The 22,731-nt window shown below is 55.8% G+C and overlaps 3 protein-coding genes across 6 annotated transcripts in view; 2 read left to right on the top strand and 1 right to left on the bottom strand.

The window, feature by feature from the left end:
• Positions 1-3,415: 3,415 nt before the first annotated feature.
• LGI3 (leucine rich repeat LGI family member 3) lies at positions 3,416-11,908 on the bottom strand. Its single transcript, XM_082729293.1, has 8 exons — positions 11,160-11,908; positions 10,184-10,255; positions 9,392-9,463; positions 8,974-9,045; positions 8,809-8,880; positions 8,060-8,229; positions 7,737-7,901; positions 3,416-5,638 (listed from the first exon to the last, which is right to left on the bottom strand). The coding sequence occupies exons 1-8, from the start codon at positions 11,363-11,365 to the stop codon at positions 4,821-4,823; spliced, it is 1,647 nt and encodes a 548-aa protein (XP_082585419.1). The 5' UTR covers positions 11,366-11,908; the 3' UTR covers positions 3,416-4,820.
• Positions 11,909-17,499: 5,591 nt separating this feature from the next.
• On the top strand, positions 17,500-20,256 carry SFTPC (surfactant protein C). 3 transcript variants are annotated; one of them, XM_082729300.1, is made up of 7 exons: positions 17,500-17,610; positions 18,333-18,491; positions 18,841-18,963; positions 19,211-19,321; positions 19,491-19,574; positions 19,699-19,846; positions 20,047-20,256. In XM_082729300.1, exons 1-6 carry the CDS (start codon positions 17,569-17,571, stop codon positions 19,834-19,836), a joined length of 657 nt encoding a protein of 218 aa, XP_082585426.1. In that variant the 5' UTR covers positions 17,500-17,568; the 3' UTR covers positions 19,837-19,846; positions 20,047-20,256. The 3 variants fall into 3 exon arrangements, with proteins under 3 accessions (XP_082585426.1, XP_082585425.1, XP_082585427.1); XM_082729299.1 differs by having other exon boundaries at positions 19,491-19,583; XM_082729301.1 differs by lacking the exon at positions 19,491-19,574.
• A 684-nt stretch (positions 20,257-20,940) lies between these two features.
• Positions 20,941-22,731, top strand: part of BMP1 (bone morphogenetic protein 1) — a 42,261-nt gene continuing 40,470 nt past the window's right edge. Inside the window, exon 1 of one of the 2 annotated variants that reach the window (XM_082729278.1) lies at positions 20,941-21,407. In XM_082729278.1, the coding sequence (XP_082585404.1) occupies positions 21,254-21,407 (154 nt within the window). In that variant the 5' untranslated portion in view covers positions 20,941-21,253. The remainder of the gene's footprint in view (positions 21,408-22,731) is intronic. The other variant, XM_082729276.1, reaches the window with a different exon arrangement.

The following is a 22,731-nucleotide window of genomic DNA, read 5'->3' as shown; positions in this document are numbered from 1 at the left end:
AGCCAGCGGCCTGCCCCCTTAAAGGGGCAATGCGCCTCCTACTCGTGGATGAGGCCCAGTAGGTGAGCGGCCGCCCTAATTGGAAAGATTAGGGGGTGGGAAACGGCAGCAAAAAAGGTGGGGAAAAGGAAACGAAGGAAACCTGGAGTCCAGAGTTCTCGCGACTCTTCCCTGGCTTCCCCCTTTTGCCTTGTCTTTCCCTTCTGTAAAATGGGAAAAGGCATGGGATGGGTGCAGTGCCCCACTTCCAGGCTCACAGACAAGTGGGAGGAGGCATGGCTGAGCGCCAACAGATCCAGGTCTTGCAGCCCTGGGTCAGGAGATGCTTAAGCGCCCCGAAGACACTGAGTTGACCTAGGACGAAAGCGAGAAGAAGTAGGAGAGGGAATCTGAGGGACTCATCACCGCGCCCCACCCCCTGCCCTCTCCCCGGAGTCATCCTGAAGAGTGGGTTTCAGGAGTTGACTTCTCTCTGCGATACCTCTCTAGAGCCCACCTATTTGGGTGGGCTGACCATGATGATTTGAGAGATTCCGGACAGAGTCCCCTGCCCCCACTCCCCCACCCATGCCTTTTTCACCAGAAATTTGAAGTTCTATTCCTTGTGAGTCAAGAACACAAACATCCCTGAGAGCTGAATCATATCAACAATTGCCACTTTGTAGCTAATTTTTGTGTGCAAGGTCTTGACCCTTATGAAGATCCCCTCCAACCTTTTTTTTTTTTTTTACCATTTAGGAAATAGGTTCCCTCTGTGGCATTGGTTACTGGATGATGAGTGAATGCTCCACTTGATCAGTCTTCTGAGCACAGCCCAGGAAGGGGAGAGGGAACAGAGAAGCTCCTCTAGGGGCAGGGGTATAAGGGAAAGAAAGTGGGAGGCTTGAAGGAGAAGGCAAGCTTTGTTGCTTCTAGAACTTTATACTAGGATTGCATTCTTTGTTCTCTCTTCTGCATAGTGCCCCGATCCTCCCTCTGACAATAGGGACCATACCTCTCCACCCTGGGCAGCCACCCCCTCTGTTTCACAGGGCTGAGGTGAAGGAGACAGCAGAGTTACCCTGAGCCATGCGGATGGGAAACTTGAACAGTTATTAATTTTTATTAGAGCCATAGTTAACACCCATCATCTATGGAAAGGATGGCATAGGTAATGATGGGGGCCAGGGAAAGGAGGCTTCCTGGGAATAAATAAACACCAGGTAATGATGTAGTCTTAATTACTATCATCCATTTTATTGGTGGTGTTGAGCTAGCAGTGAAACCGACCCACAGGAGAAACTGCCCTGAGGCCTCCCTCTTCCCATCTAACCATCCCCTCACACTAGGCCTCAGTCCTACCTTATGTTGGAAAAACAAGAGACTGCAAGGGCCAAAGTCCCACCACCTATCTCTAGGCCCAAACAATGTGATCGAGATGAATGTTGAGCTTAATTGAGGAGACACATTCCTTGTCTCCTGGGAGCAGAAGGATGTGACTGACTCCTGGGGGACAGCTCAGGAGGAGCAGGGGGTTGCAGAAGAGGGAAGGAAGCCCCGATCCTCAGGAGGTGAGTGTGCTTGGGCTGACGGGGTGTGTGTGCGCACCTCTGGTCCTTTGGTACCTGCTGCACAGCCACCTCCTCCCTGGCTGCCTTCCAGAGTCACCTGACCCCAGCACCTACCCCCACTTGCTGGCGAAGAGCTCTCCTGGGCCCTCTTTAAGACCATCTCCACGGGGTGCTCCTGGGTGGCTCAGTGGGTTAAAGCCTCTGCCTTTGGCTCAGGTCATGATCCCAGGGTGCTGGGATCCCAGGGTCCTGAGATCAAGCCCTGCATCTGGCTCTCTGCTCAGCAGGGAGTCTATTCCCCTTCTCTCTCCATGCCTGCTTCTCTGCCTACTTGTGATCTCTGTCTGTCAAATAAATAAATAAAATCTTTAAAAAAAAAAAAAAAAGACCATCCCCACAGGGAAGGTCTCTCACATGGAGACAATGCGCTTAGGGAATCTAAGGGACAGCAGAGTTCTGCTCCTGAGAGCAGGGCTCAACATGGAGGGGTGTGCAGCTGAGGGGTGTAGAGTGAGTGGACTCTGTTTCTCATCGCCTTTGGTCGTGAGATGTTGACACAGTCACCCAGCTACCCTGGGTTGCTAGGCAACTCTCTGGACACGCTGATGACCCCCAGGGCAGGTGGCCAGGCAGACATACATCAGGCCGCATTCCCCATGTACAGAAAGCTGGGCACTCAAGGGTAGTAGGATCTCCCACCCTGGAGGGAGTCCCGGGGGAGTGACAAAATGTTTATCTTTTTACCTGGCAACAGAGTACCAACGTGTCTGGGACACTCAACCTACTTCCCCCGGCAACTTTTTCCTGGCCCAGCATGAGGGTCCATTCCCCATTTGAAGAAGCAGGACAGGAATTCCCAGGACAGTGTGGCTGGGGGGCCCGAGGGACATCTGCTAAGCCAAGAGCACATGAACGTGGTTTGAAGAGGTGGAAGCCCAGACACAGCACCCATGAGGTTCCCCATGGTGAGGGGGTGCTCAGGGGCAAGCTTGGGGGTGCACCTGACACTAGAGGAGAGACAGAGGGCCAGGGGCTCTGAGACTGATGGGTGAGGAGCCCTAGTCTGCAGACAGAGTTCTCCCCAAAGATCAACCTCCTCCTTTCCCAGCAAGCACCCTTCTCTGAGCCCCTTCGGCATCTCCTAGAGTCCTAAAGACTAGAGTCCTAAAGACAAGTCACAGTCCTGTGTCAGACACACTATTCCAATGGCTTTCCAGGTATGAATGTATCATATATTTCATGCATCTAGATCTCATACTAACTCTGTCAGCCAGGTATTTTGATTATCCACATTTCATCGATGATAAAAACAGAGATACAAATGGACTCAATGACATGTTGAGGCTGCCCTTGCCGCTAAGTGGCAGGATCAAGAACTGACAGACTAAGTTTTAGTATCTACTTGACAGAGGAGAAACCCAGGGCCAGGGAAATCAGCGCACTTGCTTGAAAACTCCCACCTCAGGCAAGAGCTGGATGCAATGGAACAGAATGGAGAGGGACTGCTGAGCTTGTCTTTGGCCTTGTTAGTTGGAGTTGACCTGATGGAAGGACAGACTCCAGTCTCCATGGGCCCCAAGTCTGTGATCTCCAGGAAGAAACACTTGGGCCATGAGTCAGCCCCAGGTGGTAGAGACTAGTCACACTTGACCCACATTTGAATGTCATCATCATCATGAATTCCTGACCCCAGCACAAGCTGACTGTGGGGTGCCCACTTTCTCCTCTGAAAGAGAGCAAGGAAGAGGGGGGTCTGAAGGCTACTGCCCCCTGAAGACAGTAGGGACAGAGAACACAGCCCTGGCTCTGTTCTGAGAGAAACAGCCACCTCCAACAGTAGCCATTGGACACGTGAGAGCCAACAATGGGGTGGGACATTTTTATTTGCAGCAGTGAAGTCACGACATTGCCCCCAAGTGCCCCTGGTCGTCCACCATCAGTGGGCCCTCACAGAGTCTGGGCACAGGGAATTCTGCCCACCTCACCCCACGCCTTCTCCGCCGGCCTTGCAGCTCCGAGCTGCCTATTCCCAGCCTACAGCAGAGGGCAGCAGAAGCTTGGCTCCCAGGTCCTGCCTCTACGGACCCTCACCCCCCTCCACCCCTCAGCTCACACTAAGACACAATGCTCCTGGGGCCTGCCTCTGTGGATTGGAGAGGTCCTGGGATCCCCAGGATGCTCTCTAGCCCTCCTCCATTCTTGGCACTGGCCCAGTTGGCTAGGGTGCTTGCCGGGGGCCCTGGCTCGGGCCAGCGTTGGGACCCACCTTACAGAGCCTACACAGCTCAATGTCCACATCCCAAAGGTGGGGTTCAACCAGGGGGTGGTCAGAAAGCTGGGGCAGCCACAGTGAAGAAAAGCTGAAACGCTTTTATCTGGGTGGTCTCCCATCCCCAGGTGAGCTGGATTCAAGATCAGAGCAGGAAACTCCAGGGAGAACAGAGAGAACCCTAAGAAGAGCTCAGGGTCTGCTTTGTTATTGATTTGGGCAGAGGGGCAAAGCCCCCAGATCAAGCTGGTGCCCAGAGCCTGGCACCACTATTCCCGTCCTTAACAGCTACAGGGTGGGCACATGAGGGATGAGTGAGCCGAGGAGCGCAGGGACCATGTGCCTCCTCCAAGAAGAGAGCCAAGTTGATGAAGGAGAGCCTCTTTAGGCCGCCCTGCATCTGCATGTGTGCACACAGAAGTGGGAGAATTAGCAGGCGCATGTGTGTAAACTGAGGGTGTCCATCAGCGTCTGCGTGTGCATGCCAAAGGAGCATAGTGCAGGGGACTGAGGCCCGCAGCATGAAGGCTGCGGCCCCAGGCTGCAGTATGGATGTGAGCAGGTAAACAGAGCCCTGGAGCACCAACAGGAAAGACCAGAGTAGGAAAGCTAAGCTGAAAAATGGGACGGGTGGTTCTGCTCCCCCATGCCCCTCCCCTGGGGCCAGAGCCCAGAGAAAGCAGCAGATCAAGGGGGACAGAGTCTTGGGGCTACCAATGTCCACACAGGAGAGGCACAGGGCTGCTGAGTTGCCTGGCACATCTCCAGGTCTCCATGCTGATGACAACTATGGTGAGTGGCTCCCCTGGGCCCACCCACAGTGTGTATCCATGCTCATGGGTGGGGGTGGGAGGGAGGACGCGCGGGGGGGGGGGGTGTCCATGAGGCCGTGTACGCAGGTTGGTTACACGTGTCTTCACATGTGCAGGCACACGTGCTGCTCACAGAGAGACTTCCCTTCAGCCTCCCTCAGCCACCCAGACCCAGAAGCCGGGCTCCCTCTAGGCACTAAGATCCACCACGATGTGTCGGTACACGAGCGTCTGTCCCTTGAAGCTGGGGGCCAGGAGCAGTTGGGCGTCGCCAGCAGGCATGTAGCAGAAGGCCCGAGGGGCCTGCACAGCCAGCTCCTGGAACCGCACGAACTTCTGGCGCCCCTCGTCCCACTGGTAGATCTGCGTGAAGGAGAAGTCACTCCCCAGCGCCAGGTAGCGGCGGCCGCCCACCAGGAAGGGCTGCATGGCCAGGGAGCCCCTGGAAGGCAGGGCCTGCACTTCAGAGAAGCGGGTGCCCTCCCAGCGCAGGATCTTGGAGTCGCCGATATAGCGGCTGAGACACAGGTAGCTGTCGCGACCGGCACGGAAGTGTTTCACGGCCTGGGCGTCGGGCACCTGGGTCACCTCGCCCTGGGCCACAAACTGCTTCTGGGTGCGACTCCACTGGTAGATGACAGGTGCCTGGGAGCTGCTAGATACAATCAACCGTGGCTTGCCCTCGCCGTCCACGAACTCCAGGTCAGTGTCACGGTGCCAGGCATGCAGGGCCTGGTGGGAATAGAAGCCATTCTGGTGCCAGCGGTAAAGGCTGGTGGCACCCGCCTTGGAGCTGTCAGCCACGGCAAAGTACCAGTCACCATCAATGCGGAAAGCCTCGAGGTCGTTGGGCTTGCGCACGCGCTGTGGGTCAATGTCCTGCAGCTTGGTGAAGCGTGTGGTGTTGGGGTCCCAGTGGTAAATATAAGAGCCCCCAAACAGCTGGGCCACAACCATGTACAGCTGGCTGTCCACCACCATTGGCTTGCAGTGCACGGCAGAAGGGGCTGCGGGGAGGGAGAGAAGCAGCCTCAGGCAGGGTCAGGCAGCCCTGCAGGCCCCCACCCCATGCCATGCCATTGGTAGAGGGGGGATCACTCCCCTCCGACCCTGGCCCAGAACCCTGGCTCTCGGGGACAGTGGCCCTCCCACCGAACTTCACCGGCTTTTCCCAGCTGATCATGTGACTCTCAGCATCACTCTCCCTCCACTCTTGCCCCCAGGGTTAAAACATCAGCTGACATGGAGCACAAAACAGGTGTCCTTACGTATTGACCGGGTATTTACCTATAATATTGATTATGGAATGTTTATTGTGTGAAGCCCCTGGGCTGAGTGTGAACAACTGATCATCAGAAATGGATTGTTATTTTGCCCATTTAACATTGACAGGAGCAGGCTCAAAGTCTTAGTGACACCCAAAGTTCCCTGGCTGGCCAGATGCCAGGCAGTGGAAGGAGGAAGAGACTGAGCCCATCCACAGCCAGGTCATAGAGCCAAGGTCACACCATGACACTTTGATGTTTGGATAGTTGTGTACGAAAACACATTATCCTAAGAATTCCCACTTTTGCAAGGGCTGTTAGGTACGAGGATGTCTGCACGAACCTCCTTCTGTTCAACAACCAGATCGATCTGACCTCTTCTCAAGCACGTGAAGCACACAGGGCCACACTCTTCACCTGTCCTGGTGTCTCTGTTTATCAAGTCTCCTCCTTCCCAGCGGGGCTTTATGCACCCTCCTCCTCCCCATCCCTCCCCCTGAAGAAAGCCCATGCTGAACCCCAGGCCTCTGGCAGTCACCGCAAATCCCTTCGACAGCCTTGTTCCACCTGCCCAGATATTCATGACTCCCCAGCTCCCAAGTTCAGACCATCCACGCCCACATATCCAAGAGCACCTCAAAATCCAGCTGGCCATGACTGGGCACACATCTACCCTCAAACCTGTTCCTGCTCTTCCTCCTCTATGTTCTCAATTTCCATCCATGGCTCCACCCAGTTGCCGCCTCCAGAAGCCTGGAGCCATCCCCAACACCTCCCTGTCCCTCACTCACCCACAGCCAATCAGTCCCAAGTCCTGTCAGCCCTTCCCTTCTGCTTTCTAATATAGTTTGTGTAGGATTGCTGTTATTCCTTCTGTAAACATTTTCTAGAATTTACCAGGGAGACCATCTGGCCCTGGATCCTTCTTTTGGGGGAAGGGTATCTTTTTTATAAAGACTTCAGATTCCTTCAGAGATACAGGGTAATTTAAATTTTGTTTCCTCTTGTGTCAGTTCACTCCTCCATCCTAAATCTCTCTCTCTCCATCCCCACTACTGTTGCTCCAGTCCAAACTCCTGCCTATCCCCCTAAGGGTGTGCCCACATGTCTTGCCCCATGCCAAGCCACTCTCCACATGGCATACAGAGAAACTGTTCTAAAATACCAGGTGGTTTGTTTCATACACTCTGCTCAAAACCTGCCTGTGACCTGGTCCTCATGTCTCTTGGGTTTCATCTGCCTCTTTCCACCTTGAAACTTATGCTGTAGTCACATGAGCTCCTTATGGTTTACACATGCACGCACTCATGCACTAAGCTGTTGCACACTTTCTTGAATTTGCTCATACTGTTCTTGCTGCCAGAATACCCTTGCCACATTTTTTCTCTGAGCTAAGTCTCCCTCAGCCTTCTAGACTCAGCTCAAATTCAGTGGATCCCAAACTGAGCTCACTAGCCACTCCTATCTCCTTCTTCGTTCACTGGAACCAACCAGTTACTCAAGCCAGGCACTTGGGCATCACCTCTGACTTTCCTTCACCCTTCAAGGCTCAAGTCAGGCATCCCCTCCACCAGGAATCCCTCCTTGATTGCCCAGGGTACACTTCTCCTTTGTGGTCCTAGAACATCATATTCATATCTCCTTCCTCATACCCACCTATTATATGGATGTTATCTGTGTATGTATTGGCCTCTCCCCAAAGACTGGAAAGTTATTATGAGCAGAGACCATGTCTCATCTATGCCTCTACCTGTAGGTATTCAGTGAAGAGGAACAATGGAGCCCAGCGCCTCTCCACCCCTTTAAATGTGGGCCACCAAAACCAGCTTGGGGTAGGTACCTGGTATTCTATCATAATCTCGAAGCTGCCGTTCCACATAGTCCCACTTGAGGACAGTGCAAGCGCTGGCACCTGGCTGGGCCAGAGCCAAGTAGAGGTCGCTGGAGTAAAGGAAGGGCTCGGCTGACACCGCTGGGAAGGACAGGGTCTGGTACAGCACGAAATCTGTAGGGATGAGAGGTGAGTGGTGGGAAGAAGAAGGCTAAGAGCTTCTTGGGGGTTAAGTGCTGCTGGATCAGGATGGTGGAGGCTGGGATTGCTTCTGGCAGTGCCTGTGAGCACCCCAGGGAGACCTGCGGTGGGGGGAGGGGGGCACCTCCTACCGGTGGTAATGCAGTCAAACTCTCGCAGTGGCAAGTCCTGCACCTTGTGCTCCTGGAAGCGGGGCGGGCTGGCACAGTAAATGGGAGCCACAGTGGTGTTGGTGTGCGCCAGCCACTCCACAAGCCATTTGACCTTGCAGTCGCAGTTGAGCGAGTTGCCCCGCAGGTCCCTGGATTGCGAGGGTGACAGAGGGAACACAGAGAGGAGCAGGCTCCCAGTGGCTCTGCGCCCCCGCCCCCACATCTCCCACCCAGGGGCTCTCTGGGCTTTTGCAAGTGGGTATAATCAAGGTTGCCGCTGCTCACATGGCATCTTTGCACAGATTAGAGAGAAGTACCCCTTGGGCTAGATGCACCCCCATGGACATGGATTTGGCCAGCGGAGCCGGGGCTGAGTTTCAGTCCCTGCTGGCCTCCTGGGTGAGGTGCCCTTTTGCAGTGTGTAACCTGCACCACTATGTCGCGTCTCAGTGCCTTCAGACCTTCCACAATCCCGGGTTGTTGCTTTTTTTCTTGTGTAAATACTGACTGATTATTGTGGCTATACAATAGGACATTAATGTATGATCAAATCAAACATATGTTTTAAAAGCGCTTGTTTAAGAAGCATATACATACACACTGTATCCACGTAACCTTCCAGGAGACATCCCCAAACCCAAGCCCTCCCAGGCTCTCAAGAACTTATGGTCTTCTCCAGGGACGTGCCCCTCTGTGCCATTGTCGAAAGTGGTAGGGCTCAGACTTACAAGTCACTAAGGATATCCAGGGGCCGGAAGATGTCTCGAGGCAGTGTCTGCAAGTTATTGTTGGCCAGCGATCTGCAAGAGAGACCCCTGGGTCACCTAACTGAGGCCAAAGACCACAGGAGATGCGAGGCTTTGGTCCCATGTGTGTGTCCGTGATGTACTCACAGGTGTGTCAAAGACTTGAGTCCTCTGAAGGTAAACTTGGATAGTGCCCAGATGTCGTTGTTCTCAATGAAGCTGGAGACAATGAGAATTTGTTGTAGATGCCACTCAGTATCCCAGACCCCCAATCAGCTACTTCTCTCCGCCCCAGCTAGATTCCTGCCCGTGGTCCTAAGGCAGGCTTCCATTCTGATTCTGGTGACATGAATGAAGACTGTGGTGACAGGGCATCTGAACAGGGTGGTTTAGGCAGACGGATGGATGAAATGACCTTCTGCTTGAGTCCAGCAGTCAGAGGACTCAAGGGCTCTCCCTATCCATTGCCCCCAGCCTTCCTCATCCAAGCTGCCCTCTCAGCCCACCCAGGCTGGGGCTCCCTCCTCCTTTCTGGTTCCCGTTTCCCCCACTCCTTGACACACACAGGTACTGCAGGTGTGACAGTCCTGTGAAGGCGTTGTCTCCAATCAGAGTAAACTTGTTGGAGTTGAGTAACCTGGAGAGACAGAGAGCGGATTAGAGCTTCCAAGGGTGTGCCCGCTATGCCAGCCCCCAGACTGCTACCACACCCTGGGGCTTCCTCACAGTCCCGGGGTCCTTCCCCAGTGTGCCTCTCTATCTCTGTGTCTGTGTCCATCCTCTGTCTCCACCCTCACCCCAGCTCACTCACTCCCTGTCAGACTGGTGTTGAGCTTGAGGGTAGGCCATGTTGAAAAGGAGCTGGGGTAACTCACAAGCACTCTCTCCTGCGACTGGGGCTTCAAACAGGAACAGCCCTTGTTAAAATTCCGCACCCTCCCACATCCCTCCCTTTTGACCCCCAGCTCCTTCTTCAGATCCTGGTCCCCGGGGTCAACTGTCTCTAAGATGAGCCCTGTCCCCTGCAGTGTCCATCTTCTGGCACCAACCCAGCTACTGCACCTAGTTCCTTTGGTCTCCAGAGGGGGCAAGTCCATTCCTCATTGGGCCCCAAATACCCACTGCTGGTTTTCACAAGCACCCCCCACCTTCCTCCTCCCCACTACTGTTCCCCGCACCCTTCCTGACTATGCTGCTCCACCTTTTGTGGCTTTCCTTACCAGCAGAATTTTAAGGGACACCTGCCTCTTAACCTGCAATGGCTGCCTGTACTTGTTCTCCTCTCCCCAGCCCAGGATCTTTCCCCTTCCACTGCCCCACCCCGTACCCGCCCTTCCCCAAGGTCCAGCGTCCTTACAGGAACTGCAGCAGGGGCAGGTGGGAAAATGCTCCATCCTGGATCTCTGAGAAGGCGGCATTCACCAGCGTCCTGCAGGGGACACTGGAGTCAGTACTGTGGGGACTACGCAGGGACTGGGGGTAGAAGGGCACCCAAGGTGAACAGGGCACTGCTTCTCCACACTCTTACCCTGGACACTCCCCATTTCACCAGCCTGGGCACCCTACCTGGGACTATCTTTCTTTTCCCTTCAGAAACTCATTGCCTTTCTTCATGGCTATCCTCCCCTACGGCCTCCCTGAGCACCAGTGAACCCAGGCTGAGCTTCCCCGTCAGCCAAAAAGAAGGTTCCATTACCCAGACTTTCAAGATCATCCAAATGCCAACCGTGTGCTAGGTGCTGTTGAGGGATGGGGCACTGGAATGGGGCGTGGGGGGTGGTTAGCCTCCTGCTCTCAAGGACCACACAGCCCATCTGGTCCCTGAGGCCACTTACTGCATGGGACAGGCTGGCTGGCCCAGTCCAGAGTGGATGGAAGACCAATGCAAGGTAGTGGTCCCGTGCCAGGGCACTGTGTGGGTGTATGTCCCTTCCACCCCTCCCCCTGCTTCCACCCTCCCTCCCCCTACAAAAAGCCTTTCTGCCCTAGGAGTGACATCACAGGCAGGGGACCACATGCTCTTGTAAACAACCCCTCCCCCCGTGTCCAGAGCCCTGCACACAGTAGGTCTCATTGATGCTGATGCTGGTGATGATTCATTCTTGGCCCTAAACTCCTGTTTTCCCCAGCCATGGCTGCTGAGCCTGCATGACTACAGAACTCCCCGCAGGGCTGGTGCCTTGAATCTCCAGTCCTAAGGACCCCTGGAGTCCTCCTGCTCCCCACACTTTGTGCAGGGGGAGCAGGGGTTTTCCCCATCCACTGTCAGAAGGCTCTTGCCTTGCTCCCCTCTCTCCGCTCCCCCACCTCCTGAGCCAGGGCAGGACACTCACAGAGAGATGACCTCGGAGGGCAGGTTCCTGGGCACGGCCTTAGAGTCGACGCAGAAGGCGGTGTCCCTGGTGCAGGAGCAGCTGGGCGGGCAGGGGGGCGTCTTAGGGGGCCTCTTGGCACTGACTTGCAGCATCAGGCAGAAGCCGAGCGTGGACAGCGCCAGCAGCCGGAGCCGGGAGCCCCGCCTGGCCCGCAACCCCGCCATGCTGCCTGCAAGCTCTCTCGCGGGCCACCGGCCGCAGCCCCCGCCCCGCGGCTCTCCGCCACCCAGCGCGGGCTGCCACCTCCCGGCCACCGCCGCCGGCTGCCGCTGCCGCAGCTAGGAGCCCGGCTGCCCGCTGCGGAAAGCGGATTCCTCCGGCCCTCGGGCGCCGGTTCCGTCCCCACCCCTGCTCGTTCTCGCGAGCCGGCTAGGAGAGCTGCGCGGGCCCGGAGCCGAGCTAGGGCTGACCGGCGGGGGCGGGGGCGGACGCGGGCTGCGGCGGGGGCGCGCGCAGGGCGGGCCGGGGTGGGGCGCGGTGGCGGGGGGAGTCCCGTGCTGGGAGTAGCCCAAGAAAGGAGTGGTTGCGACGTCTCCGGGGCGGCGTCTGCTTGCACGTCCTGCGCCCAGAGAGACACTCGCGAGTGCAGGTGTGCGAGGTGTGCAAGAGCATCGTCTGCTGGCATGACTGTGCACGTGTGCGCCTCTGCCTCTGCCTCTGCCTCTGCACGGGTACTTGCACGTAAGGCGCCTATCCCCTCGTGGGGGCATTGCTGCATTGTGGATCCCCGTGCCTCTGTGTGTCTATCTGCCGTGACCCTCAGGGGACATATCCTCTAAACAAGAGCTCATGAGTGTGTTAAGCCACATGTGTGTGTAGCTGTGTTCACATGTGTTTCCACGAGCCAGTGAGCAGAATGTGCCTTTGTGTCTCTGGGAGCTGAAAAGGGAAATGTTTGTCACTGAGTCCGAGTGGGAGTGTGTGGAATTCTGGAACAGCTCTCCCTACCCAACCACAGACTGTTGAAGCTGGGTTGAGCCCTGGATGTTTCCCAGGCCAGCTCTTTGTCACAAATGAGGAAACAGAGGCCCAAACTAAGAGGAAAGCAGACCAGCTTGGTGTCACATCTACTGTGTGTTGTGTACTCTGCGTGCTTAATCCTTCCAACCTTTTAAGGTAGATGATACTAATCCCCTTTTACAGATAAGAGAAGTGAGGCTGGTGGTACCAGAGGAAAGGGACAAAACAGAGATTTCAACCCACTCTGCCCCAACTCCAAAGTTCAGAGTCATACTTCTGTACCAGGGCTTTCCAAAGCGTGGTCCAGGGAGTCCAGGAGAATCTTCCGGGGAGTCACTGACATCAAAATAATTATCCTAAGAATGTTAAAACTTAATTTAACTTTTTTAACTTTCATACTCTCACAAAAGTACGCTGGAGTTTTCCAGAGGCTACACGATGTATCTTCAACTAAGCCAGCAATTAAAGAGATTTGCAAGGGGTACCTGGACAGCTCAGTCCACTGAGTAGCCAAAGACTCTTGATTTTTGCTCAAGTCATGATTTCAGGGTCCTGGGATAGAGCCCAGCGTGGGGCACAGCACATAGGAGGTAGTTGACTAGAGGATTCTCTTATTCTCCCTCTGTCCCTCCCTCCGCTCATGTTCTCTCTCTTTCTAAATAAATAAATCTTGAAAAAAATAAAGAGATATGCAAAAATGTAAAACAACGACACTCTTATCTCTAATTTTTTTTGCTTTGTAAAATCATTTTTAAGATTTATGTTACATATGTTAAAACAGAATGGGGTTATTATTGCAATTTTCACTAATTGATTAATACTTTTAAATTTCTCAGTAAATATCAATAGATATAACCCACATAAACAGAAGATCTTGGGGGGTCCCCAATTTTTTTAAGAATGTTAAGGGGTCCTGGGGCTCCTGGGTGGCTCAGTGGGTTAAAGCCTCTGCCTTTGGCTCAGGTCATGGTCCCAGAGTTCTGGGATTGAGCCCCACATCGGGCTCTCTGCTCTGCGGGGAGCCTGCTTCCTCTTCTCTCTCTCTCTTCCTGCCTCTCTGCCTACTTGTGATCTCTGTCTGTCAAATAAATAAATAAATAAATAAATAAATAAATAAAATCTTAAAAAAAAAAAAAAAGAATGTTAAGGGGTCCTGAAACCAAAATGTTTGAGAACTGCTGCTCTCCTCCGTGTTACTTCCCTGGGGGTCTCTGTGTGGGACTGATTGTGCTGAAAGTTCACACAGGGTCAGGGGAGCCTGGAAGTCAGGTGAATGGGCTGCCCGTCTGGTGTTCTTTCCATAGCAGGCTAGGAAACTGAGATCGCTGGGTTTAAGATGTGTCCCCAGCTGTGCCCAGCCTCTGCCAGCAGGGACTTCTCTGGTCAGAGCTTACGTCTGTCCATGTTCTCTCAACCAGGGATGCCCTGTCCCTTTGATGCTCACTTGCCACTGCCCATCCAGCTGCCCGTGCAGCCCTCTGCATGCCAGCTTGTGGGACAACAAGCAATGGGGGTGGGGAGGGAGGCCTGGGCAGCTGGGCAGCCGTCCCCGCCCGTCCCTGGCACAGCTCTGCCCAGTGCACAAAGGCGGAGTGATTCTTGTCCCAGCCACTGCAGCAGGGGAGCTGGAAGGGAAAAAAGAGGAGGTCCACATAGGAGGGGTGGCTACCTTAGGGCTCTCCATCACCCACAGTTCTCCCAGAGGAATTTAGACCAGAGACAGACAGAAAGGGGAAGACTTTGCCCTATTCTCAGCTAGGGAGAAGAGCTGTTTGGGGGATGAAATAGATGATGTTAATCATGACGATTGGATTGATGATGTCATTGGATCCTCACAACAGCTTGGAGAAGGGGACAGGACAGGGGGACTAGTCCCATTTCACAGCCCAACACACTAAAGGAAAGGCAGAAAGATGGATTCCTTCGGGGTCGCAGAGCTGGCTAGTGAAGCATCAAGAGCTCCATATTGCAGAAGAAATGAACTATCAACCGGTCCCCTGGAGCCCCTTCACGCTTGCTGACCATCTTATCCTTGCATATAATGACATGCTGGCTGTGCGCATGCTCTGTGCCCTGCAGCAGGTACAAAGAAGCCTCAGGAAACCATGTTCTCAGGGCCAGTCCCCAAGGAAGACTGGGCAATGAGAAGCTCCCGCATTGCTGATGAGAACAGCAGTGAGGTCTAAGTGGCAGGGGAAAGGGCAGCAGGAGGCCCGGAGATTTGGGGGTGGGGGGCATGACAGCCTGGGTCAGCAAGGTGGCAGAGCAGAGACCATTGACCCTTCCCTGGCCTTCGGAGCTTGATGGCACTCAGAGAGGTGGAGAGGCATTGAGGGTGGGATTTCCAGGAGGGAGAAAAGGCCTAAGTAAATGCCAACATGTGAGAAGTCTGCAGCAGAGCAGAGAACTGGGGTGGGAGGAGGGCGAATGGGGGGACAGCTCCCAGCTAAAGGTCCCTCCCTCCTTGCTTCCAGAGAAAGACCTCTACTGGGTCAGTGTCAGAGGGGTAGGTGCTAGCATCTGAACTCCCATTATGAAACTGGAGGGCAACCTTCCTTCCCCAACCTCCAAACAGGCAAAAGCAAGTGAAGGGAAAAAAAACAGAAAAAGAAAAACCATAAAGCTTGTGAGAATTACAGCCTAAGGGCAGCCTGCAGGGGAGACTGAGGACCTGCGAGGCGAACAGAGGTGTCTCTCTAAGAGAGACTCCTTTCTCAGCCCCAGCTGATGACCGCAAGCCCTCCATGCGATGCCTGATCAGGACAATTCCCACAGCTGGACCCTGCGGCCCCCCGAGATGCCCGCAGGGACCCCGAGATGCTTGCAGTCCTCCTTGGCTCTCCCACTGGCCTGCTGCCCACCTGGCTCAGGCCCAGTGCATGGGAGTCAGCCAATCAATCCCAGTGTTGCCAAGACAACCCAGGGGCGGGAGAGGGGCGCTGGGGGTGGGCAGGGGTGGGCACCGCAGGCAGCTGTCTCCTACATCTGGCACCTGCACACATTTGCACATTTGAGAGGAAGACGCCTCCCCCTCCTCCCTAGACACCGCCACTGCCCCCCACCCCCCGCATCCCACCCCCACCCCCGCCCCAGCCACCAACACACACTGTTCCTAGGACACTTGCTGCTAGAGGTTTCGGCAAATATTTAAAGACACAGTTGGTGTAGGGTGGGGGGTGAGGAGGGTGGTGGGAGCAAACATTCCCTTCCCTCCCCTCTCTCCTTCCCTGAGTTTCTCGGGCACTCTCAGCTCAGATGTCATGCTGTTGTGCAACCTGGAGGCTGAAGGCCCTCCTGCTGGAGTGGAGGTCCTCATGGGGATGGGGCAACTCGCCAGGTCTGGGCTAGCTCCTGACGGAAGGGCAGGACCAAGGTGCGAGGGAGCCCCCAGGCCAGGGACAGGAACTGGGGTAAAGTGTTGGAAGTAAAATAGCAGGAACCAGAGGAGTGAGGGTTGGCCGCTGACTTAGACACTTAGAAAGTTCTGAGGGAAAAGGCACTGTAGAGACCACCCGGCCCAGCAAGTGGAGGAGAACGCAAGAGAAGGGATGCAGCCATGGGTCGATTTGGTTTAGTACAATAAAGCAATAGACCCGGCTTTGAGGAGGGAGGTGAAAGAGCTGGAAGGGGCGGGGAAGGTCCAGAAGGGGCATCGCATGGGGTGAGGAGTATTCTTGAGGGAAATTTAGGGTCAGAGCGTTTAAAAAGAGGAGCCTAGAGGGATAGAGTTATAGGTGGCACCAAACAGGTGAGATTTAAGAATGAAGAGATTGGTGGGTACCTGGGGGATTCAGTCAGTTAAGCGTCTGCCTTTGGCTCAGGTTGTGATCTGAGGGTCCTGGGATCCAGGCCTGCATCAGGCTCTCTGCTCAGCAGGAAGCCTGCTTCTCCCTCTGCTTGTGTTCTCTCTCTGTGTGTGTCTGTCAAATAAATAAATAAAATCTTAAAAAAAAAAAAAAGGAACAAAAAGATTGGGATCCCATCAGTCATCACACCCAGCCCTGTGCTGGGCTCTCTGGGCACAAAAGAGAAGTGTCAAGTGTGGAATCTGCTATCAAAAGCCTTCCGCTTGATCTCTGAAAATAGTTCACTGTTTACTTGATGCAGAAAACCTACCAAAGTCATTCACATCATGAGGTCCAAATCTTCACGTTCATTTTAAGAACACTCAAAACTGCGCTGGTCATCAAGGGCATGTACATCCCCAAAGCCACCAAGTATCTGAAGGAGTCACTTTCAGAAGCAATGCAGGCCATTCCATCATCGTAACAGTGGAGCTGGTAGGTGTGCCCAGGGCCAAACGGTGGGCTGGACAAAGGACCAGTGGCCTCAAAAGAGTGCTGAATTTTTGCTGCACCGGCTTAAAAATGCAGCGAGTAATGCTGAACTTGAGGGTTTAGATGTAGATGCTCTGGTCATCGAGCACATCCCGGTGAACAGAGCCCCCAGATGAGCCGCTAAATTTACAGAGCTCATGGTCGGATTTTCCCCACACTGAGATGATCCTTCCCAAACAGAGCAGACTGTTCCCAGCCCAGAAGAGGAGGTGGTACAGATGAGAAAGATAGCCCACAAGAAGACTGGAAAAACAACAGCGTATGGCCTGGGGATAAATTCAGCCTAAAATAAATATGAAAAAAAAAACATGTGGGAAAGGCCTTTAGCTTACAAACAGGCCCATAGCAAAGACTGAAAAACCACACAGGAGTAGGTAAAAATGTATGGCCAGAGGGGACGGAGTTTTCAGAATTAGGAAAAGAATGGCTACCAGCAAGGGAGGATAGATACCAGATATGTGGGAAGAGACCAGGCAGGTGGCATACTTGAAGTGAAAATGTGAGGCTCTTCGAGAAATGGCCACATGCGAACCCCCACACTGATGCCAAAGCACCCACCTGCTTCCAGCAGGGCCTCCTGGGTCTGCAGACACTGTGTCTTTACTCCCGTTCCTGACTCTCATCCCTGTGACAGGGGAAATTCTGCTAGGAAGTGTAGTGGACTCCACACTGGGTCAGACCCCTGGCTGCCTGAGAGGTTCAACCTGGCAAAGGACCAGGGAAAGCCACAGACTGCAGGGGCAGGTGCCAGCAAGAAAGGCGGCCAACGCCAGGAAGACACCTACGGTGAGAGGCACAGATTGCCCAAGGGCAAGTTTGCTCAGCTCACCCAGCTCTGCTCTGGCTGAAGCCAAGAGGACTCATGTGCCAGGGCCAAGGGCCCTCAGGGGCTCTTGCAGCTGGCTTATCAGGACCTCAGTCCTGGAGGGCCAGGAACAAACAGGCTTCAAAGTCAAGGGCTTGGCTGGCAGAAGGGGGCCGGATCCTTCACCTCTGTTGGCTCTCCCTACCAGCACATATAAGACCCTATCTGCACTTGGGAGATGAGAGGGTAAGGTGCCTGCAGCAAGATGGATGTGGGCAGCAAGGAGGTCTTGATTGAGAACCCGCCGGTGAGTATGACCATGTGGGGACATGTGTGTGAGCTGGGCTCTGCCTCATCCAAGCTCTTTGAGCTGGTCTCTTCACCTTGCTTCATTCATTGAGTTAACGAGGACCATGCTAAGTCAAGTCAGGGACACCAACCACTAAGGGAGAGTCCCTTGGGGAGAGGAACATGGCAACCAGTCATTCCAGCATGAGGGGCCAAGAGCCACCCCAGTGGTCAGTGGAAAGGGCACTGTGTAAGCAGCCACTATGTGGGGAGTCACAGGAAGCTTCACAGAGAAAATGACATTTGAGCTGGCTTCAGAATAGGTAGGAGCTTACTAGGTGGAGAAAGCAGGCACTGAAGGAAGAAGGGGTAGTATGTGTAAAGGCAGGGAGGTGTGAGAGAGCACACCCCATGGTCAGATCCTCCCCACACTGAGATGATCCTTCCTGAAACAGAGCAGATTGGGGGAATTGTTCTGGGGAACGGAGAGGGATGGGGATGGCTGGGGTGCCGGGGTACAGAGGAAACAGCAAGAGATTAGACTGGTGCTAGACTTCACATCTAAGCATTTCTGTTGGAATCCAGGCTACTTCCTCCAAGAAGCCTTCTCTGATCCCAGCCTTCCTCTGCACATCCGTAGCATTGGTGTCACGGTGTGGGAGGGTGTCTAGCTTGTGCAGGGAAAAGAGGCACCCTCTTCATGACCTCATACCTGTCTCTTTCCCTGTCCCACCATGTCAGGACTACTCGGCAGCCCCCCAGGGCCGTTTCGGCCTCCCCTGCTTCCCTTCAAGTCTCAAGCGCCTTCTCATCATAGTGGTGGTGATAGTCCTTGTGGTCGTGGTGATTGTAGGGGCTCTGCTAATGGGTCTTCACATGAGCCAGAAACACACTGAGATGGTGAGCAAACCCAGAATGGGGTAGGCAGTGGGTAGAGGACCCGCCAAAAAGGGGGGCTGGGTGGGCTGGGCAGAGTGAACTGTTCGAGGGGGATGGAGGGGATGAGGTAAGGGGTGCCTCAAGAAAGAACAGAAGCAGGAACAGGGTGGCAACCCTGGCTTTGGCTTTTCCACCAGGCCTGTTGCTGGCCTGGCAGCCTGTTCCTTCTAGCATCTGGTCCCACCCAACCTGTCTGGGCTTTCAGCAAAGAAGGGATTGCATTTTAGTAAAGAGGGCTGAGGGCGGACATGGGGACCAAAGGGATGAGTGGAGAAAGAGAAATACCAGGCCACCCTGTGCCCTCCCCCAGGTCCTAGAGATGAGCCTTGGGGGGCCGGAAGCCCAGCAGCGCCTGGCCCTGCAGGAGCGTGCGGGCACCACTGCCACCTTCTCCATTGGCTCCACCGGCATCGTAGTGTATGACTATCAGCGGGTGGGTATCCCTGAGCCCCTGACCCTGGGGAGGTGGCCCTATGACAAGACTGCTAGACCACGCAGCTGTGCCACTACATGCGCATCCATCTCTCCGCAGCCCCTAGCCCTTTCCTTCCCAGGCTGAGCCCCAGATTCCAACAGGTCTCCCTCTGGGGCCTAACCTAGAGGGAGAGGGCCCCGGATCAGGGTTAGGGAGTAAGCAAGGCAGAGCCTTCCTGAATGCACTCTGGGGTTCCTGTGTTCAGCTCCTGATTGCCTATAAGCCAGCCCCGGGAACCTGTTGCTACATCATGAAGATGGCTCTGGAAAACATCCCAAGTCTTGAGGCTCTCACTAGAAAGTTCCAGAACTTCCAGGTAGGTGTGTTGGTGAGGAGGAGGGGGTTGTCCTCCTCCCAGGGGTGCTGGGAGGAGCATTTGAGATGGCAGCTGTTTGTCACCTGTAAAGTCCTACTCCTGGGGGGCTGCCAGGTGTGTGCCCTTCTCTAAACTCACCTGTGCCACACCTTCCCTACCTGTTCCCCAGCTCTTCTCTGATGCCAAGCTGCTGGCCTCAGCTGAACCTTACCACCTGGGGGCTTCTGACTCCAGCACCGCCCCCTCTTCACTGGTGAGGAAAGTAAGACTTTTAGGAGGCTCAGAAAGTTGGCCTGACACACCAGAGGTCCCACAAGAAGGGCCACAGGCAAGACAGAAACTCGGGTCCAGGGCTCCAAATCATGTGTTCTTCCCAGGTCAAGCCTGCAGTGTCTACCTCTAAGCTGGGGCAGGAAGAGGGCCACAATGCTGGCTCAGCATCCCCTGGGGACCTGGACTTCCTGGGCACCACAGTGAGCACGCTATGTGGCGAGGTGCCCCTCTACTACATCTAGGACTCCGCAGGTGAGCAGGTGTGACCTGCAGGGCTGCAAACAGCAGTGGCCCAGGAAGGCTGACGCCACCTTGACATGTCAGCTGACCAGGAATTGGGGAATCCACTGAGCTGGGTCATCTAGGGAGCTGGACCCGGGGGTGGGGGGTCATAGATGGCCCCCTCCCAGTCCCTCTCCCTGAGGTAGAAACAGTGTTTCTTTGCTTCCTAGGACCTGTGGAAGCCCCAAGTGAAGAGGAAAGAGCCATGCGCTAAGGCTCTTCTGCAGAGAGGCAGAAAGCTGCTCCTACCTACACCACAGACACTGGAGCTGGAGAAATGGGAGCTGTGGGGAGAGGTGGGAGCGGGCAGAGGAGATTCGGCTCCTAGGGCCAAGGGGTTCCTAGCACGAAAGAATAAAGCAGCCTGACTAAAAAACAAAGGATGCGCCTCTTCCATCCTCCCACACCCCCTCAGTCCTGCTCTTGGCGGGGCCAGTTAGGAGACGGATAGGTCCCTGGGGGAACGACGGGGCTTTCCCTCTTCCCCCCTAGGTCAGGGCGTGATGGGGGACAGGGGGCAGTGGCGAGGGGACGAGGCAATCCACGGGCTTTAGGCGCCCTCCAGTGGTGTCTCCCGAGAGGACGAAAGACAGAGACAGAGACCTACAGAACTCGAGAGACTGGGACCGCGATGGGAAAGGGCGAGGGTCCGAGAAAGGCAGAGATCGACAGACGCCGGCGGGGAAACGCTGTCGAAGACCGTGGGGCGGAGGCGCGCCGAAGCCGCGGAGCGACCTGACAGCGTGTCGCGCTGCCCGGGACGGGGCTCGGGCCCGGCGCCCGCGGGACGAGCCACCGCTAGAGGGCACCTCGCGGGAGCGGCCGTCGGCCGGGCACCCCGGGGCCCGGCGCCCCCTCCCCGGCCCCGCCGGCCCGCGCCCCGGGCCGCCCGAGCCCCCTCCCGGGGCGGGCCGGCTCCCCGCCGTCCCCGCCCCCGGCTGGCGCACGGCCCGGCCCGGCCGAGAGCTGTCCCGGACCCGAGGGGGGCCGAGCTCCCGGCGAAAACCCGCCCTCCAGCGAGCTCATTTCCCTAAAACGGGGGGGTGGGGAGGGAGGGAGGAGAGAAGGAAAGAGGAAAAGAAGGGAAGGGAGCAGAGAAGGCTGGAGGCGCAGCGAGAGGGCCGAGGAGCCGGGCCGGAGAGGGGGCGGGAGACAGGAAGGAGGGGGGCGAGGACAGGGAAGGGGGAGAGGTAGGGACGCGCGAGGGGGGGCAGCGCAGGGAGGGAGCGCGCGGGCGAGCGGAGGGGAGCGCCCTCCCCTCGCCGCCAGTCCTCCGCTTCCCCTCTCGCCGGCTCCCGCGTCCGGGCGCGACCCGCCGCCGCCGCCGCCACCGCGCCCGCCGCCGCCACCGCCGCCGCCGCCGCCGCGCCCTCCAGCATGCCCGGCGTGGCCCGCCTGCCGCTGCCGCTGCTGCTCGGGCTGCTGCTGCTCCCGCGCCCGGGCCGGCCGCTGGACTTGGCCGACTACACCTATGACCTGGGGGAGGAGGACGACTCGGAGCCCGTCAACTACAAAGACCCCTGCAAGGCGGGTAGGCGCCCCCCACCCTGCCGACCGGCCGCGGGGCGCAGGGGCCGGAGCGCGGGCAGGCCCGGCGGGGAGGCGCGGGCTGCTTAGGGTTCGGGGTTGGGGGAGGACAGTCCAGTGTGGGAAGCCGGGAGCTGCCTGGTTGGCAATGCAGAGGGGAACAAAAGAAAGAGGGAGAGAGGGAGGGGGAACTTTGGGGGACTTTTAGGACTGAAGTTTTGCTGCTATTTGTGTAAGCTGCTGCCGCTGCCTTCTCTTCCCAGAAGATTCCTGGGGAAAGCTCCTTGGGTCCCGGGAGAAACCTGCGGCCAAGGAGGCTTTTCCTCCTGCAGGAAACTTTTCTGGCCAAACTCGTGTGTGTGTGTGTGTGTGTGTGTGTGTGTGTGTGTGTGTGTGTGTACACGCGCGCACTTTTCCCTTCTCCCCCAGCTCCGGCTCCAGGACGTTGCTGTTTTCCAGCCTGTCTGGGCTGCCCCCCAGCCGGCACATCTGTCTGCCCAGGCGGTGCGGGAGGCCTGCATCTCTGAGGAGCAAGTCTCCTGAGGCCCCCTACCCAGCCCAAATGAAGGAAGAAAGTTTCTCAAGGGATCCTCTGATGTCATGCTCCTGGGGTATCCCTTGGTCCCCCCACCAAACACAAGGCTTCTGGGACAGAGGAGTCAGCTGTCAAAGTTAGAGAAGCCAGCCATGGAGGGGGGATTACCTCTGCCCTTAGGTGCCAGAGGTACCTACCAAGGCCAAGTTGAGGTGGAAAGGGAAAAACCACAGAAAACTCAAATACTGTGTATCAGTTCTCTTAGTCCAAAACACTAGAGGCTAATTAGCTGAGGTCAGAGCCCTGGAGTGTGTATTTGTCTGTGTGGGTGTGTTTTTTGTCCATGAAGACCCCATGTAACCCTATCACTCCTGCTGGACCCAGAGGGGTCTTGCCCCTGGAGTGACCAGATGGCCAGGCACTCAGGCCATTTGCCTAATCAGATGACACTGAACAGGGCTGCCTGGAGCAAGAGAACACACAGGCCATAAGATACCATCAAAATCTTTCCTCAATTTCCTGCCTCTGATTTTGGCCTGTCTCCAAATATCTAGGACCAGGGTAGTGGCCTGGTCCACTAGAGTGGACTTCTAGAGTTCTAGAAGTGCCTGTATGTGGCATAAGGGGTTGGATCCCTTTATTCTTGACCTTGAGCTCCCTACTTTGGGTGGATGGATCACAGCCAGCTACAGAAGAGGTAGACCCTTCCTCCAGTGGGAGGAGGAGAAGCCATATCTTCTCAGCCCTTCTCCACCCTTGCCGGGCTGTGGGTAAACCAGACACTAGCCATCAT

Source organism: Mustela nivalis (genome assembly GCF_964662115.1).
Source record: "Mustela nivalis genome assembly, chromosome: 4".
Lineage (NCBI taxonomy): Eukaryota > Metazoa > Chordata > Mammalia > Carnivora > Mustelidae > Mustela > Mustela nivalis.
The sequence above is the reverse complement of the archived record's forward strand: the minus strand, read 5'-3'. Positions and strand labels throughout refer to the sequence as shown.